Genomic DNA, 19,020 nt, shown 5'->3' on the forward strand with positions numbered 1-19,020 from the left:
CCGGTTGGTCGGTCTGCCTGGTTGGCAAATACTGCCACATGGTCTGGATGGATAGGACGGACTTCTCAAAGTCAATCTGTTCTCCTCACCAAGTTACAGCCACTGGATTTACTATTTCTTTCTGCAGAACCTAGTGTCCCCCACACATGCCCAGCTCTTGGCCCTGCTCACACTGTCTCCACCCCCTAATGTACATCCCCATCTATTATTTTTTTTAATATGCAATCCTTTCAAAGCCAGATCTTCTCTTTACCCACACCCTTCCATGATTAACACCATTGTCTGTCTCTGCATTGGCAAGTAATGGACTTTAGGGTGTTCAGATACAGCCCATTTTTCCTCACCTGGAGACTGAAAGGTGAGTTTTACAGTGAGACAACCACGCTCCAGTATTTTCTGTCAAGACCACAGGTAAATGTGAAGCCTCTGTTGTGAGGCAAGTCTGGGTTTTGTTCCCAGCTCTGGCACCTATTCTATATTTAACTTACTTAGTTTCTAAAAGCCTCAGTCTTCTCATTTCTAAAACGAGGGTATTAATAGTGTTTACCTCATACAGTTGTTATCAGCATAAAGTTAGATTAAATTCAATAATGCATGGAAAGCACTTATCATGTGCCTGCACACAGTAGGGACTCAGGAAACCTTTCTTGTAGTTGTGTGCTTCTTATACTCCTGTTTCTTTACTGGGCTGTAAGCTCTTTGAGGTCAGACATTCATTTTTCATTTTTGGTCCCTAGCAAAGTTTTAAGCAGACAGTAGATTCTGGTCACCCATTTGATATACGTAGTAAAACCATACTGAACTTGTGTTAATTCTCAGTTTCAGAGGAATACAAATAGCAGAGTAAAACGAGGCAGTGGGACTTCATTTTGTTCACTGGTAGTAGGTCTGCTATGAGGTGTGACTGTGGCTTGGCCTCCAGGAAGCAGCTGTATGGTCAGAGTCAGACATCACTCTGCTGCCCTCCTTACAAGTGTCCAGAAAGCACCGAATTTGAGCAGACAAATATGGCCGAGAGAACAGGATGAACAAACACATTTAATCTGATTAATCATTTTATTTTTATATGTTAGGCTGACTACAACAGGAATACAAGAGTTAAAGCCAATGGCCTTGACACTTGTGCGGAATAGTCATGCTTATGGCCATCCTCTGACAATATGCCTTTAATTAAGCTCTTGTTGGAATTTTTAAAAACCTTTCTTAAAACGTGGTTGGTTTATTTTCATGTTCCAATTGAAAGGAAATTGGAAGAGGTGCCAATTTCGTTGTACTCTGAGGAAATCTACTGACTTCAGGACATATTAGTTTTGCACAGTCACAGAGGTAGCACTTGATGACTGAGAAAGCCACAGTCATCCCTGTTGCAGGTCCCAAAACTTTCATCTTGTCAGGTCAACCCAACTTAAAAGACACTGAGTAATGTGAGTATCTTTTCTAGATTCTTTGGAGTCAAGCCCATTTGCTGTCACAGAGCACCCCTTGGCATAGAGGCCAATCTCCTTCATGGCACAACACAAGGCTTTGTGGATGTTAGGTTATTTTAACTTGCTAATAGTGCATTTGCTATGAGGCTGGTTTTTACAACTTCTGGCTCAAATACTGTCACAAAACATTTGAAAGCCTACCTTTTCTGTACTACTAAATAACTTCTCAGTAAATAACACCCACAAATACAAAATCACTGAGTGCAAATTTCAGTTGCATTTTGTGATCTGGTTACATAAAACTACTTTGACTTAAATTAATTCAAAGTTGGGGCTAACTAAATTTTTGTGACTATTTTATCTCTAAAATGAAGTTAAAAATTTGCACTTGAAACCTCTCTTTACTGAATTTAAAGAAACATTTCCAGTTAATACCCAGCATCATTTAAATGTTGGTAGTCTGTGTAGTTGAAAAGATGAACTTTCACCTCTCTCTTTTAATCGTTGTAGATATTGCTTCACATCGTAAGAGCAGCCTACGTGGATGCCTACAAACGCACATCCCTGCTTCATATATTTTGACAGAGGGTAGAACACACTGAGAATAAAGGTAAGTATTTGCAAGTTCCCTCCACAGCTTCCTTTATACTCAATGCCAAATGTGGGATTTGCCTGTAAATGCCTCAAAAAGAGCACAACATTATGCTATAATTGAACCAAATAATCATAATCAGTTGTGACTTTGATACTTCTCCAATAAAGGATTCATTATTTGGACAATAATTTTTCAGTCACAGTAAAAATCAAAAGATAAAGAGGTTTTGAGAGTCCATATTGGCTACAAAAGAAAACAGGACAAGCATTTCATACACACTTTTCTATGTGCACTCGCGTGTGTATGCATATGCACATGCACATACACACACAAACTAAACCATGTTCCCAGGGCTCGGTAGAGGAAGCACTTTTTCACTGTTAAGTGTAACGTCTTCAAAGAGGTGAACTGGCAAATTTAGGAAAGATTTAACCCAATTTTGCACAGATATTACCAATCATATTCTGTGAGGGCTTAGAGCAGATGATTAAATAGCATTTTCCATACAGCTACAGATTATCTGTCCCTAGATTTCAGGGCTGGAAGTCACCATCAGGGAATCCATAAGGTAGGCAAGCAGTTACCTGAAATCACCTTCAAGGTAAAGACCACACGGAGAGTGTGCTGTGTCAGCCTCCTACCAGCCAAGACAATCCCCAGGCAGACACTAGATAGCAATCACAGCATCACGATTGTTATGCTCAAGAAAACATCAAATAGTTGGGCATAATTTTCACCATAATCTGCAAACTTTAGCCTGAACAATGAAATTTAATCACCAAAAATATTAAATATTAGGGTTTCAGATAATGGAATTTCCCAAGTTATCTTTGGACATTTTCTTGTCTAAAAGATGGTCACAATGGCACTTAAAAAATAAACTGGAAAATAATATGGCTTCAAGTAGACAAATAAATAGTATTTTTAATGGACATCTTTGCATTATCTATTGCCTTCCTCTTGCTTTGGTTCCGTTGATAATTTCTCCCCAAGTTTTCTAATAAGTTCTGCGAGGTCTTCTGAATTCTGAGTTTTCTCTTCAAGGAGCTCATAGCGGAGGCTTGAGATGTCCTGTTTAATTTCCTTCAGTTCCCCTTTAAAAAACAAGAGAGACAGGAAGTCAACTATCAATATATAATGCAGAGAAACTAGTGATTCCGGAACAGAATGAAATCAGTCAGTTCCACACACATCTGTAGTTTGAATCCTTTCAAAGGAAAAAACTTCCTAAGGGGGCAGGTTTCAATTTTCTCAGCTAAAGCTTTTGGTTAATGAAAAGGTTATAGAGAAAAAATTATAACAAAAGTCCCAAGGAAATTGGAAGAGGTGCCAATTCCGTCGGACTCTGAGGAAATCTGCTGACTTGAGGACCTATTAGTTTTGAACAGTCACAGGGGTAGCACTTGATGGTAGTGCCTTCTACTGAGAAAGCCACAGTCATTACTGTTGCAGGTCCCAAAACTTACATCTTGTCAGGTCAACCCAACTTAAAAGACACTGAGGAATCTGAGTATCTTTTCTAGATTCTCTAGTAAAAAGGAAACATTCATGGCAAATGTTTGCAGGATTGGGGGCAAGAGCCTTTTACTTTTCCCAACCACTTCCTCATCCCTGCAAGCCACTCCCCAAAAGCAACAGTTACTTATGTCACAAGTGACACCTGCCCCAACTCTGGAAAAACAGCCTATTTTCCGACACTATTTAGTAGCGCTGACGGTTGGTAAGACCCTCCCTCTCTTCCCTAGGAGGCTCACCCTCCCCAAACCGCTCTCTCCAGCTTTCCTCCAGCTCTACATCAGGGCTGCACCCACACTCAGGCTCAGGGGCCGGCTGGTCCCTGTTCAGCTCACCTTCATTCACGTCGTCACTCTCCCGATCTATCTGGGCCTGTAAGACGTATCTTTTAATGAGCCTCTTCATAATTTTCTAGACAAAGGAGAAACCCAGCTCAGTTTTATGTTTATGACAAATCTTTCATTTGGAATAACTGTCTGGGTCTTTCCCCTGCAAGGACCTTAGAAGTAATGCTAACAAAGACTAAGAGGATTTATCTGACATGGAATGCACACTGTCGGCAAATTATTACAGCAATTTTTACATTACCAGCGCTAATGACTCACAAGTTAATTCTTGAGAAAAGAATAGGCTTAGAAAAAACATCTACCCCTTGATGTTTACTGCTTATATTTTACTTGCAAAGTAGTAGAGCAAAACAATGCCTTTCATTTGTGGAGGTTGACGGTGTGTATAGTACTGGATGTGGAAATGGCAAATTAAGCAAACATACACTCATTTATGTTTTGACCTCCCTTACCAAGAAAGGTAGTTTTGATTTTATACTTGCTAATAATTCAGAAATGTCTAGTTTCTTTTTTTTTAGTGCATTACTTCTATTTTTTAAAATTTACATTAACATATAGTGTAATAATGATTTCAGGAGTAGAATGCAGTGATTCACTCCCTACATAGAACACCCAGTGTTCATCACAACAAGTGTCTTCCTTAATGCCCTTTGCCCATTTAGCCCTTCCCCCACCCACAATCCCTCCAGTAACCCTCAGTTTGTTCTCTATATTTAAGAGTCTCTTATGTTTCCCCCCTCCCCGTTTTTATATTAGTTTCCTTTCCCTTATGTTCATCTGTTTTGTATCTTAAAGTCCTCATATGAGTGAAGTCATGATATTTGTCTTTCTCTAATTTTGCTTAGCGTAATACATTATAGTTCCATCCACATCGTTGCAAATGGCAAGATTTCATTATTTTTGATTGCTGAGTAATATTCCAGTGTGTGTGTGTGTGTGTGTGTGTGTGTGTGTGTGTGTGTATAGACACACACTCCACATCTTCTTTATCCATTCATCTGTCAATGGACATTTGGGCTCTTTCCATAGTTTGTCTCTTGTCCATAGCACTGCGATAAACATTAGAGTATACGTACCCCTTCAAAACAGCATACCTATATCATTTGGATAAATACCTAGTAGCGCAATTGCTGGGTCTTAGGGTAGTTCTATTTTTTAATTTTTTGAGGAACCTCCGTAACGTCTTCCAGAGTGGCTGTACCAGTTTGCATTCCCACCAGGAGTGCAAAAGGGTTTCTCTTCCTCCACATCCTCGTCAACATCCATTGTTGCCTGAGTTGTTAATTTTAACCATTCTAACAGGTGTGAGGTGATATTTCATTGTGGTTTTGATTTGTTCTCCCTGATGATGAGTGATGTTGAGCATTTTTTCATGTGTCTGTTTGCCATCTGGATGTCTTCTTTAGAAAAGTGCCTATTCATGTCTTTTGCACATTTCTTCACGGGATTATTTGGTTTTTGGGTGTTGAGTTTGATAAGTTCTTTATAGATTTTGGATACTAATCCTTTATCTGATACGTCATTTGCAAATAACTTCTCCCATTCCATTGGCTGCCTTTTAGTTTTGCTGATTGTTTCCTTTGCTGTGCAGAAGCTTTTTGTTTTGATGAGGTCCCAGTAGTTCATTTTTGCTTTTGTTTCCCTTGCATCCAGAGATATGCTGAGTAAGAAGTTGCTGTGGCCAAGGTCAAAGAGGTTTTTTCCTGATTTCTCCTCTAGGATTTTGACGGCTTCCTGTCTTATGTTTAGGTCTTTCATCCGTTTTGAGTTTATTTTTGTGTATGGTGTAATAAAGTGGTCCAGGTTCATTCTTATGCATGTCAGTGTCCAGTTTTCCCAGCACCATTTTTAAAGAGACTGTCTTTATTCCATTGGATATTCTTTCCTGCTCCATCAAAGATTAGTTGGATATATGTTTGCAGGTCCATTTCTGGGTTCTCTACTCTGTTCCACTGATCTATGTGTCTGTTTTTGTGCCAGTACCATACTGTCTTTATGATTACAGATTTGTAATACATTTTGAAGTCTGGAATTGTGATGTCTCCAGCTTTGGTTTTCTTTTTCAGAACTGCTTTAGCTATTCAGGGTCTTTTCTGGTTCCATACAAATTTTAGGATTGTTTGTCCTAGCTCTGTGAAGGATGCTGGTGTTATTCTTACAGGGATTGCTTTGGGTACTATTGACATTTTAGCAATATTTGTTTCTCCAATCCATGAACATGGAATATTGCCCCCCTTTTTTTGGTGTCTTCTTCAGTTTCTCTCATAAACTTTTTATAATTTTCGGTGTATAGACTTTTCACCTCTTCGGTTAGCTTTATTCCTAGGTATTTTATGTTTTGTGGTACAATTATAAATGGTACTGATTCCTTGATTTCTCTATCTGCTGCTTCATTATGGGGGTATCGAAATGCAACCAATTTCTTTGCATTGATTGTAAATCCTGTGACTTTGCTGAATTCATAGATCAGCTTTAGATGTTTTTGGTTGAAATCTTTTGGGTTTTCCATATAGAGTATCATGTCATCTGAGAAAAGTCGAAGTTTGACTTCCTCCTTGCTGATTTGGATGACTTTTATATCTGTGTGTTGTCAGATTGCTGAGGCTAGGACTTCCAACTATGTTAAAAAACAGTGGTGAAAGTGGACACCCCTGTCATGTTCCTGACCTTGGGGGAAAGTTCTGTTTTTCTGCATTAAGGATATTAGCTGTGGGTCTTTTGTATATGGCCTTTATGATCTTGAGGTCTGATCCTTCCATCCCTATGTTCTCGAGGGTTTTTATCAAGAAATGATGCTGTATTCTGTCAAATGCTTATTCTGCATCTATTGAGAGGATCGTGTGGTTTTCTTTCTTTTATTGATGTGATGCACCACATTGATTGTTTTGCGGATACTCAGCCCTGTACTGGATTCAACAATACATTAGAAGAATCATTCACCACGATCCCACTTGAATAAGTTTGGAAGTTTTCCTTCCATTTCCAGTTTTTGGAACAGCTTCCAAAAGTAGGTGTTAACTCTTCTTTAAATGTTTGGTAGAATTCCCCTGGAAACCCATCCAGCCCTAGACTCTTGTTTGTTGGGAGATTTTGGATTACTAATTCGATTTCTTTACTGGTTATGGGTCTGTTCAAATTTCCTATTTCTTCCGGTTTCAGTTTTGGTATTTTATATGTTTCTAGGGATTTGTCCATTTCTTTCAGATTGCCCAATTTATTGGCATATAATTTCTCATAATATTCTCTTATTATTGGTTTCATTTCTGCTGTGTTGGTTGTGATCTCTCCTCTTTCATTCTTGATTTTACTTATTTGGGTCCTTTCCTTTTTTTTTTGATCCAACTGGCTAATGGTTTATCAATTTTGTTAATTCTTTCCAAGAACCAGATCTTGGTTTCATTGATCTGTTCTACTGTTTTGTTGTTGTTGTTGTTGTTGGTTTCGACAGCATTGACTTCTGCTCTAATCTTTATTATTTCCCATATTCTGCTTGTTTGGGGTTTTATTTGCTGTTCTTTTTCCAGGTCTTTAAGGTGTATGTTAGGTTGTGTATCTGAGACCTTTCTTCCTTCTTTAGGAATGCCTGGATTGCTATATGCTTCCCTCTTATGACTGCTTTCACTGCATCCCAGAGGTTTTTGGGCCGTCATGTTATTTTAATTGGCTTCCATGTACTTTTTAATTTCCTCTTTAACTTCTTGGTTAACCCATTCCTTATTTAGTAGGAAGTTCTTTAATCTCCAAGTATTCATTGTCTTTCCAATTTTTTTCTTGTAGTCGATTTTGAGTTTCATAGTGTTGTGGTCTAAAAATATGCATGGTATGATCTTGATCTTTTTGTACTTGTTGAGGCCTGATTTGTGTCCTAGTATGTGATCTATTCTGGAGAATGTTCCATGTGTACTCAAGATGAATGTGTATTCCACTGCTTTAGGATGAAATGTTCTGAATATATCTGTTAAGTCCATCTGGTCCAGTGTGTAATTCAAAGCCATTGTTTCCTTGTTGATTTTATGCTTGGATGATCTGTCCATTGTTGTAAGTGGGGTGTTGAAGTCCCCTGCTATTATGGTATTATTATCAAGGAGTTTCTTTATGTTTGTGATTGACTGATTTATATATTTGGGTTCTCTCAGGTTGTGGGCATAAATGTTTACAATTGTTAGGTCTTTTGGTGGATATACCCCTTAATTATGATATGATTCCCTTCCTCACTTCTTGTTACAGTCTTTATTTTAAAATCTAGATTGTCTGATATAAGAATGGCTACTCCAGCTTTCTTTTGGCAACCATTAGCACGATAGATGTTTCTCCATCCCCTTACTTTCAATCTGAAGGTGTCTTTAGGTCTAAAGTGGATCTCTTGTAAACAGCATATAGATGGATCTTGTTTTCTTATCCATTTTGATACCCTTTGTCTTTTGATTGGAGCATCTAGTCCATTGACATTTAGAGTGAATACTGAAAGATACGAATTTATTGCCATTATGTTTCTTGTAGAGCTGGAGTTTCTGGTGGTGTTCTCTGGTCCTTTCTAGTCTTTGTTGGTTTTGGTATTTTTTGTTTTCTTTTGTTTTGTTTTGTTTTGCTTCATCTTTTCTCCCCTCAGAAAGTCCCCCTTAAAATTTCTTGCAGGACTGGTTTAGTGGTCATGAACTTCTTTAGTTTTTGTTTGTCTGGGAAACTCTTTATCTCTCCTATTTTGAATGACAGCCTTGCTGGATAAACAATTCTTGACTGTATATTTTTTCCAATTCAGCATGTTGAATATATCCTGCCACTCTTTTCTAGCCTGCCAAGTTTCTGTGGATAGGTCTGCTGTGAACCTGATCTGTCTGCTTTTGTAGGTTAAGTATTTTTTTCCTTGCTGCTTTTGTAATTCTCTCCTTGTCTGTGTATTTTGTGAATTTGACCATGATATGCCTTGTTGATGGTTGGCTTTTGTTCAATCTAATGGGAGCTCTCTGTGCTTCTTGGATTTCAATGTCTTTGTCTTTCCCCAGGTTAGGAACATTTTCCATTATGGTTTGCTCACATAAGCCTTCTACCCCTTTTTCTCTCTCTTCATCTTCTGGGATTCCTATGATTTGGATGTTATTCCTTTTTAATGAGTCACGGAGTTCTCAAATTCTTGTATCATTCTTTTGCCTTAATTTCCCTCTTTTTTCTCTACTTCATTATTTTCCGTAATTTTGTCTTCTGTATTGCTGATTCACTGCTCTGCCTCATCCATCCATGCTGCCGTGGCATCCATTCAACATAGCATGTCAGTTATAGCATTTTTAAAAAATTTTTTTTAACATTTATTTATTTTTGGGACAGAGAGAGAGCATGAACGGGGTGGGTCAGAGAGAGAGGGAGACACAGAATCTGAAACAGGCTCCAGGCTCTGAGCTGTCAGCACAGAGCCCGAGGTGGGGCTCGAACCCACGAACTGCGAGATCGTGACCTGGGCTGAAGTCGGACGCTTAGCCGACTGAACCACCCAGGCACCCCAGTTATAGCATTTTTAATTTCATCCTGACTAGATTTTACTTCTTTCATCTCTGCAGAAAGGGATTTATGCTTTTTTCAAACCCAGCTAGTTCTTATTATCATGATTCTAAATACTAGTTCAGACATCTTGCTTATATCTGTGTTGATTAAGTCCCTGGCTATCATTTCTTCCTGTTCTTTCTTTTGGGGTGAATTCCTTCATTTTGTCATTTTGGAAGAAGAAAAAGAATTAGTAAAATAAAAAATAAAATTATAAAGTTAAAAACAACACAAAAAATTAAATAAAGGGAGCTAGATCCTAGATATGTTTTGATTTGGTTTTGAAATAAACTTGATAGAATAGAGAAAAAAGGGAAAGAAAAAAGGTAAGAAAAAATTTTAAAATGTTTAAAAATTATACAATAAAATAAAATGAAACAAAGTAAAATAGAATTTAAAATTTTACAAAAAAGAAAAAGTGTAGTAAAAATATTTTTAAAAGTCTTAAACTGAAAAAAAAATAAATTTTTCTCTTTCTGTATCCAAGAATAAGAAAAAAAAAAAAAAGAATAGATGGACCAGAGAACACAATGAAATCCAAAATAAATTACATCCAGTTTTCCCTAAAAATCTAACTAGGATGCACTTTATAGTCTGTGTAGTAAGTAGGTGGAGAGACTTGTGGTGGTCCTCTAGGGCATGTTCTTGGAGGGCTCAATTGGGTAGGGCTTGGTGTAACAGCTCCGTTCTCCACTAGGTGGTGCTGCTTAGCTTAATGGGGTTATAGGTGTGGCGTGCATGTGTGTTTATGCACAGGTGTGGGAGAGGTAAAAATGGCATCACCCAGCTTCACAGTCTCTAGCACCAGAATTCTATGCTCTCACTCAGTGGCAATCAAGCACCCCTCCTTTGTCTCTGGCTTCTGTCTGCTCCCTGCTTCTACACTGTCTGTGTCCAAGCTGTCAGCCTGCCAGGCAGCACCTCTCTCCCAAATTTTATCTCAGATGGGGCTGTGTTTCCAAACCCCTCACTTCTGAGAGCCCTACAGTTTGGACCCCCTCCAACATTCTGAGGGAGGGTCTCACCGGGCAATGGCCAGGTGCTAGCTTGCCCCAGGTAACATTAGTGTGGCTGCACTCTTGCAGAGGTTCAGAGAATGTGGCTGGGTGCCTGCTTGCCCCAGGAAAAGTTCAGGTGCTCACACGGCAGCAGAGGCTCAGAGATTATGGCAAAACACAACACACAGCTAGCACCAGGTTTAACCATGCCCTGGCATCTTTGTTCCAATACCAGAAAACATGGCTGTTCTCTGGGGTCCACTGGGACCTTTTCCTATGGGGAGGTTGTATGGCCTCCACCAAATGCCCTCCTAGCAGAGGAACGGCTTCTCCCCTGCGGCCCATGGACCCCTCAGACCTCACTGTATGCTCCTAGGGATTCAGAGCTCTGTCAGAACTCCCTATCAGAGCTCTGCCAGGTATTGAGCTGAGGAGTTTCCAACTCTGTGTTCCCCTGTTTATAGAGTCCTAATGGTACTGAAACCCTCTTCTTTCTCCTTTCTCCCTTTTTTGTTCAATCCATTGTGGGTGTTTTCACTCTTTCTCTTTCTCTCCATCTACTTTCAGGGGGAGTGCTCTTCCTATACTATACCGCCTGTCTCTGTCCCCTCTCTGCAAACAAAAACAGCTCCCTACCCTTCACAGCTTCTCTCTCCCCCAGTTCACCTCTCTGTGCCATGTACATGCTGAGTTCTGTGGTTCAAGTTAAGCAGATTGTTTTGTTAATCCTAACATCAATTTTCCAGGTGTGAAAAATGGGTTGTGCTGATCTAGCTGCATTTCGGGGATGAGAGACGCCGAGAACTTCCAGCCTGCTCCACCATCTTGCCCCTCCCAGTGCACTGGAATGTCTAGTTTCAATGTAACAAAGTTTTCCCCCATCTGGGCTTCAACCATGAGAATGTTGGAAATGCAGGAGGTTCAGTACCATGTGCAGGAAGTCCTGGGTGGATATATAGTTAAACCAAATCTAACTCTCTAAACCCCAAATTAAATGGTGGACAGTAAAATTCCACTTTTAAGAACTCATTCTAAGGATGTAACTGGGTGCATGGACAATGTTCATAGTAGTACTACTTATAATAGTAGGAAAAAACCGTTGAAGTTCCATCAATAGGAAATTATTTTAATTATCATATATTTGTACAAAGAGTACTATACATCCGTTAAAATTAATATAAATATGTTTTGTGAAGTGAAAAACTGTTAGCAATTATTTAAGTACTATCAACTCCTTTATATATTATATGTACAGTTATATAATATTGAAGTACATGTAAAATTATACATATACACATAATCACCTGGCAGAATATCACCAAATAAGTAGTCTTTAAATCTCAGTAGTGGGTTTTGAGGTACACTTTATTCTCTCCTGTATGTTTTTTTGTGAGGATAGACTTTTTACAATGAACATATAGGCCTTTTACAATGAACACGTAGACTCTAAGCTCTGGGATGCCAAGACTTCATCTATTTTATTTACTTATGTATCTCCAGTCCTTAGAAAGTATAGGCACATATTTGTTGAACTCATGCATTATTTTGATATTGAGAAAAACAACATAATAGTTCATTTTCACTTAAAGAATCACATAGTTTGGGATTTTAAATATTACAAATAACTAGTCTTAGTTTTCTAAAAAGAAAAAAATCATGCTTACCTGATACTTTCCTGGAGGATTATTGAAACTATTTAACTGGAAATCTTGTGAGCTCCTTATACTTGATTGTTTACTATGCCCAAGCTGTAATTTGAAAAGAATCAAAAATTCTTATTTTTCTTCTAAATAATGTAACGATATTTATTAGTTATATATAGGAATTTATAAGTTACATATGTAAATTTTTCATTTAATTTGCTTTATAGTCTATCTTCCAAGACAAACCAGAGGCACCTGAGGGGTGCTGGATCTCTCAATGGTTATTCAAGGTTGTCTGAGGACTTTCATAGACTTCATGGCTATCAGTCATGTAGTCATGACAGTCATGCTTTAACATTCTCACAGGCACATCTCTGATAGAGGAGGAGGCAAACAAGTTGGGGAAGTGATGGTGGTGATCTAAGAAGTCCTCTGTTAAGGGAGCAACAGGCCAGCATCCATGAGCACAATACCCACACTTGTAGGTGGGTGCCTGAAGTAACACAAGGGTAAGACTTTGTTGTGAGACAGAGTTCAGGGGCCAATAAAAAACAAATTAATGCATTTGAATTTTAGGATCTACATAGTATCACATTTGGGCAGTACTTTTGAAACCATATATTTGCTTGAACAGGCAAATAAAAAAGATCGAAAACAATCTGCAATTAAGGTGGTAAAGTACTGTATACACACGCTAATAGGACACCTGGGTGGCTCAAGCTGTTAAGCGTACAAGTTCATTTCAGGTCATGATCTCACGGTCCATGGGTTTGAGCCCCGCATTGGTGCTGTGCTCAAAGTTCAGAGACTGGAGCCTGCTTCAGATTCTGTGTGTCTCTCTCTCTGCCCCTGCCCCACTCATGCTCTCTCTCTCTCAAAAATGAATAAATGTTAAAAACTTTTTAAAAAAAAACATGCTAAGAAAATGATGAAAAAAACTCTTCATGGCATTCTCTAAAAGGAAAAACATGGTTTTAAAAATAAATAAGTAGGAGAACCTGAGCAAAACACATCAGCTTCACATTTGTGTTTTTGTTTTTGTTGTTGTTGTTGTTTTTGGTGTACAACTGTTTTCCAAGGGACAAGAAACTTCAAGACCATCTTCAAAGACAGTGGTGATTCATATTTCCCAATGGCATCTAAGTTGCTGTAAGTAAATCTCATTGAGAATTAAAGTCCTTAACTTCAATGCCTTGATGCTTTAAATGGCCACATGCTGACCTAAAACAGCTATGCACACATTCATCCAGTAAACACTGGACATTGATGGAGTGCCCTCTATATGAAGATGCTGTGCTATGGATTCTGGGTATTCAGTGAAGAACATAACAATCATTATCTTGCTAAGTTATATGCACAGGAAGAATATACTAAGGCTGATATGATCCATAAAAACACAATATGCAATTTTGAAAATATTAGCACCCCTTTTCATGTAGCTATTTCCCCTTGTCTTTCAACCTAACAGTGTCAGCAAAATATCCATATTCTTTCACTTTATATTAACTTTGAACATAATTAAGATAAAATTATACAATTGGCCAAATGAACCAAAGAGAGGCAACTTGGATTCTCTAATAAAAGAGTGCTTGACAGAAATGTGAAGACTAAGGCTCTGCCACAACAGCTCTGGAGCAGCAGGTGAGATGCTGGAACTTTCTGCACTCTCTCCAACAATGAAGGGAGTAGTCCAGTGGATACCTATTCTCCTTCAAGTCCTACTAATCTACGGATGTGGGAAACAAATGCAAACTTCAACATGTTTTTAACAATGTAATTTTTAATATTTATTCTTAAAAAGTTATTCATTTATCTTTATGATGATATAATGCTTCCTGGCTTTCAAACCATGATTTATGCTTTAAGGGCACCATTAAACGTGACGACAAGATTCAAGCCCACTTTCATCCCCCATTTTTCATGATATAGCATGGAGGGTGAGGACAGGTTCATAATCAGAGGAGAGGATCCAGACAAAGGGATCTTTGTGCATTGTGCCTTTGACTTATTTACCACCTATTCATTAATTTACAACCTCACGGTTGGAAGTTATTAATTTGATGTCTCCTTCTTTCGTTAGGGGCCACTAGTACATCCAAAAAGTGTTAATGGAAATAAGAAAGTGAAAAAAATATGTTTCTTTGGGATTTTTTTTTTTTGAAGATGAAGAAACCTTAACATTTGATATGTCAATCACCTCCAGTTAAGGCAGCTCAGGACACTACATGCCTATAGGGTGGCGGGGGGGGGGGGGATTTAATAATATATCAACATCACCCAGGCCTTCGTTCATTCACTCATTTCTATTTTAAGGGCTTTGCGTGTGCTGTTCCCAGTTCTTGAAATGCTCTTTTCCTGACTGGCTTATTTGCTCTGCCTCATCTTTTGGGTTTTAGCTTAAAACGTAAGCTCCGCAGAGAGGTTTTCCTGCCCACCTTATGAAAAATAGATCTGGAGCCAGCTAGGTCACTTGACACTTACTTTATTCACTGGCTTGGTTACATGTTTATCTACATCCTGCTGGGCTCTATGGAAGGAGAGATTTTGTTTAGCTCACCTCACTGTCCCTGGAGCCAGAACTGCTGGCAGATGGCAAGTGCTCAGAAAGCACTGGTTGGTGAAATAAAGGAAGGAAAAAGTGCTTCTGGGTCACTGATGGGGTTCACTGGCTGCTAGACACCTTGCTATAGAAAACATGTTCAATCGAGGTTTGTGAACCAGTTGGCTGCAGCTCAACATAGATGGTAAAGGTACATCTAAACTGTAAAGAACTGAACTGAAGGCATGAGGCTGATGCTGTACCAACGAACACACCAGACGGCACAGCAGAGGTAACAGTGGCAGGTATGTCAGAAAATGGCATTCTGTTCATTTGAGAATGTGTGTGATTACAGATTGTCCAGACTGTAGATCTTGAAGCGTCAATGGCCACAGCTTCTGTGTATTCGTAACATTTCAGTACAACACACAGCACTCCCACCACTTCATGCTCTCAATAGGTAGAGTCCGAAGATTCTTCATTCCAACAGTTATTGACACTTTGGGCTGGATAAGTATTGTGTGGGGCTTCCTGTGCATTGTAGAATGTTTAGCAGGATCCCTGCCCTCTACCTACTAGATGCCAATAACAGCTCCCCTGTCCGGTTGTGACAACCAAAATGTCTCCAGGTATTACAAATGTACCCTGAGGTGCCGGTAGTGGGGGCAGGGGATGGATCACCCCTGGTTGGGAACCACTGGTATAGTTGAATGGTATATGACTAAACAGTTATAAATTCACATGGATCACTTTTATGTGACTAGTTCTTCTCTAAATCTGAAATATAAACTTGGATACAAATATAACAAAAAATTCCAATCAGTTTCTAATACATAATAATCATATAATAAATACTTGTTACAATCATATGAAAGAAAGGGAATGTAAGGATAAATTTACTCAATGGTGCAAAGAAGCACTATTACCACTTGGTGGCAGAAAATTCTAATGTAGAACTAAGTGTTCCATGGCCAGCTATTCAAGCAGGCTAGAAAGTCAGGGGGATTCAACTGGCCAAATGAATAGTATTTAAACCTTAGGGATGTGGATATCTATAAATGGTAGTGATGTGTGAAATGCAACGGGAGTGGCAGCAGGTAGAGGTGGCTTTAAGCTTTGTTCCTGACTCATGTGAAAATACACTGATTCTGAATGAGCTACTGTCTATCTTTGTTTTTATACCACATCTCCTGCATTCTTTATGTTTTCTCTTGTTCATTTCCTAGTAATTATTTTGATATTAGCATTTAGAGTAAAGCCAGGAACAGAGCAATGAGCTAAAAATGTATAGATACCATGTTCAGTCCACAGGGATGCAGACATGAAATGCACCACGTGGGGGCAGTGCTTATAAGCGCTTGCTTTGGAATCAAGATCTGAATTTGAATTCTGGCTGTTGTTTGAAATGAGACTGTGGGCAGGTTACTTCAGCTCTACTGTCCTCGGGTTTCTAATGCATGAAATAGGGGAAATAATATTACCTAGCTGCTAGAGGTGGTGTAAGAATCAAACAGGAAGGCTGTGGGATACACCGCTTGACATACAGTAGATGCTCTACAAGTGTCAGCAGCTTTTACTGTTGTACAGAAGGATAAATATCTACTATGTGGATTTAGTCCTATTTCATGTTTCTTTTTCTTTTTTTATTTTTAGTGTTTATTTTTCTTTGAGAGAGACAGAGACAGAGACAGAGAAGAGCATGGGCATGGGAGAGGCAGAGAGAGAGGGAGACCCAGAATCCAAAGCAGGCTCCAGGCTCCCAGCTGTCAGCACAGAGCCCAACATGGGGCTCGAACTCATGCACTGAGAGATCATGACCCGAGTTGAGGTCGGAGGCTCAAGCGACTGAGCCACCCAGACACCCCTCATGTTTCATTTTAATCTAGTCTAGTCTACTCTGCTGAATATTACTGTTCACTGATGTGTCCATGACAAAGTCATTCAGGGAATGAAATATTCTGTGATTCCCATGATTCCCACACCCAGATGGGCCTTAGAATATCCTAAGGCCTAACTAAAGTACACACTTCCACACCCCAATGCCAGAAATTTTAATTCAATATGCCTGGAGAAAAGGATTGGGAATTTGCACAAAATCAACATATATCAGTTATATGTGACTAATAACAAAAAAAATCTGCACATGTCACTCAACCCAGTGCCAAACAGACAGAAAATGCTAAAATGACATCTATTGCATAGGACGCCAGAGCCTGTCTGCAACTGACAACTTGAAAGTGATCCCTCCTGGAGCTCGAAGAGAGCGGTTATTCAGGAAGTTATCAGCATCTTCAGGTTTATGCATCATACAGTGTGGCAGAGATGGGACTTGAGTTATGCTGGCCTCTCAGAATTTATCTGAAAAGGTAATGCTAGCAGCCAATTCAGGGACCTTCAGAGCTCAAGGATATAACCAAAGATAATAAATAGGTCTTCTCACTATGTTTCAAAAAGTATTTTTATGGGGCTCATTCCACTGATTTCTATCGTGCACCCAGAGCACGTGTGGAGGTGATGTTGGTGGAACCTATCCACTTTTGTCCTCAGGGAGTCAGAAGATCTGAGTGAAATGGAAACTTAAGCGTTGTTTTGGAAGTAGACTTCATGAAAAAGAGAGCAAACGTTGCACAAATTGGTAAGAAAGAAGGAACCGTGAGAGTTTTTCTTAGTCCCTATCAGGGCCAAGCACATTCCAGTGGACACCCACTTCAGTAACAATAGGCAAACTTGACTGGAAATACAAACGTGTGCTGTAAAAGCACTCTCCCAGGAGTGTAGCTAATGTATCAAGCAAAAGCAAGCTGTGGGCGTCAGTTCTGCTCATCACAAGCTTACATGGCAAGGAAAAGTAAAGGAGATGGCTGCATTATGTCAGTCCCCTAGGAACCAAATGCCAAGACACAGTAAGAAGTAGGAGTTGTGCTCAGAATCATGCCTGTGACAGGTAACAGGGAGTAGGAGCAGGGGGCAGAAAACGGTCTTAGACTGTGGGGCTTGGCTCACCGTGAAAGAGGGAAAGGTAAAAAGACCAAAAGAGTCAGCCAGCCTGACTGGGAGCTCCAGCACCAACTGCCCCGAGGCAACCCTGCCCTGGTGAGGAAAATGACCGACAGGTAGAGAGGCTCTGCTGGATGTGTGTATGCCCACCACCACCCCACACTGCTCAAGGGCAGTGAATGAGATCTCCGTTGGGTCCCAGACGCTCCTCTATCAGTTTAATTTTTCCTGCTTACATCACTATCCCTGTATTTCATTACCCACAAGTACCCAAACATATATGCTTAATATCTGTCTTAAAGATATACACGGTTCTTTCTTCTGATTAACTGGACATAAGCTTATTTCCATCACTCAATAACAGATCTTTGAGGCATTATTAACACAATTAAAATCTTTAATGTATATATTACCTGTTTCTTGAAATTGCTTCTGAAATTTGTCCTTTTTTCTGAAAAGATAAGCCTGGACACACATATGACTTCATGTTTTCAAATATGAGCTTACCTGTTTTTTGTCAAGTGATAATTTTGAAAGGTCTTCATGACTTCCCCAAATTCCAAATTTCTTTTCTTCATTTCTCTTTTAAAAATAGATAGTAAGATGAGCACAATTGCTAATTCTTCATTTAGAATTACAAAAACAATTTCATTCTTTATTCCATATCTTTTTTTTTTTTTAATTTTTTTTTCAACGTTTATTTATTTTTGGGACAGAGAGAGACAGAGCATGAACGGGGGAGGGGCAGAGAGAGAGGGAGACTCAGAATCAGAAACAGGCTCCAGGCTCTGAGCCATCAGCCCTGAGCCTGACGTGGGGCTCGAACTCACGGACCACGAAATCGTGACCTGGCTGAAGTCGGACGCTTAACCAACTGCGCCACCCAGGCGCCCCTTTTATTCCGTATCTTAAAAGCCATCTGGTCTGATTCTGTAGCAAGTTTCAAGAAGAGAAACATTCTTATTGGGTGCTTCCCATTGGTGAGAACAATGAATTCTCTCAGGTTGCTGTTCCATTAGAACTGTAAACTCCATTAATTAATGTAAGTAAAGGAGTATTAAGTAAAGGGAGGGACATTCCTGCCATCAACCCACTGAGTTCTAGAAGTTACACATCCAGAAGAGTGCTATAGATGGCCTGTTTCTCCAAAATTTCACACAGTATAGTAATAACTACATTTAAAGCAGGTTTTATAATTCTCAAGGTCCTGGGGCGCCCGGGTGGCTCAGTCGGTCAAGCGTCCTACTTCGGCTCAGGTCATGCTCACAGCTCATGAGTTCAAGCCCTGCATCAGGCTCTGTGCCGACAGCTCAGAGCCTGGAGCCTGCTTCAGATTCCATGCCTCCCTCTCTCTCTGCCCAAACCCACTTGCATTCTGTCTCTGTCTCTCTCAAAAATAAATAAACATTAAAAAAATTATAATT

At 39.5% G+C, this 19,020-nt stretch overlaps 1 protein-coding gene across 3 annotated transcripts in view; it reads right to left on the reverse strand.

Moving 5' to 3' along the window:
- Positions 1–1,042: 1,042 nt before the first annotated feature.
- TRPC6 (transient receptor potential cation channel subfamily C member 6) overlaps positions 1,043–19,020 on the reverse strand; it is a 130,314-nt gene continuing 112,336 nt past the window's right edge. For all 3 annotated transcript variants that reach the window (XM_047878804.1, XM_047878803.1, XM_047878805.1), the window contains 4 exons: positions 18,104–18,178; positions 12,082–12,165; positions 3,873–3,948; positions 1,043–3,116 (listed from right to left, as the gene is read on the reverse strand). In XM_047878804.1, coding sequence (XP_047734760.1) covers positions 2,965–3,116; positions 3,873–3,948; positions 12,082–12,165; positions 18,104–18,178 — 387 coding nt within the window. In that variant the 3' untranslated portion in view covers positions 1,043–2,964. The remainder of the gene's footprint in view (positions 3,117–3,872; positions 3,949–12,081; positions 12,166–18,103; positions 18,179–19,020) is intronic.

This window comes from Prionailurus viverrinus, chromosome D1 (assembly GCF_022837055.1).
Source record: "Prionailurus viverrinus isolate Anna chromosome D1, UM_Priviv_1.0, whole genome shotgun sequence".
Taxonomy (NCBI): Eukaryota; Metazoa; Chordata; class Mammalia; order Carnivora; family Felidae; genus Prionailurus; species Prionailurus viverrinus.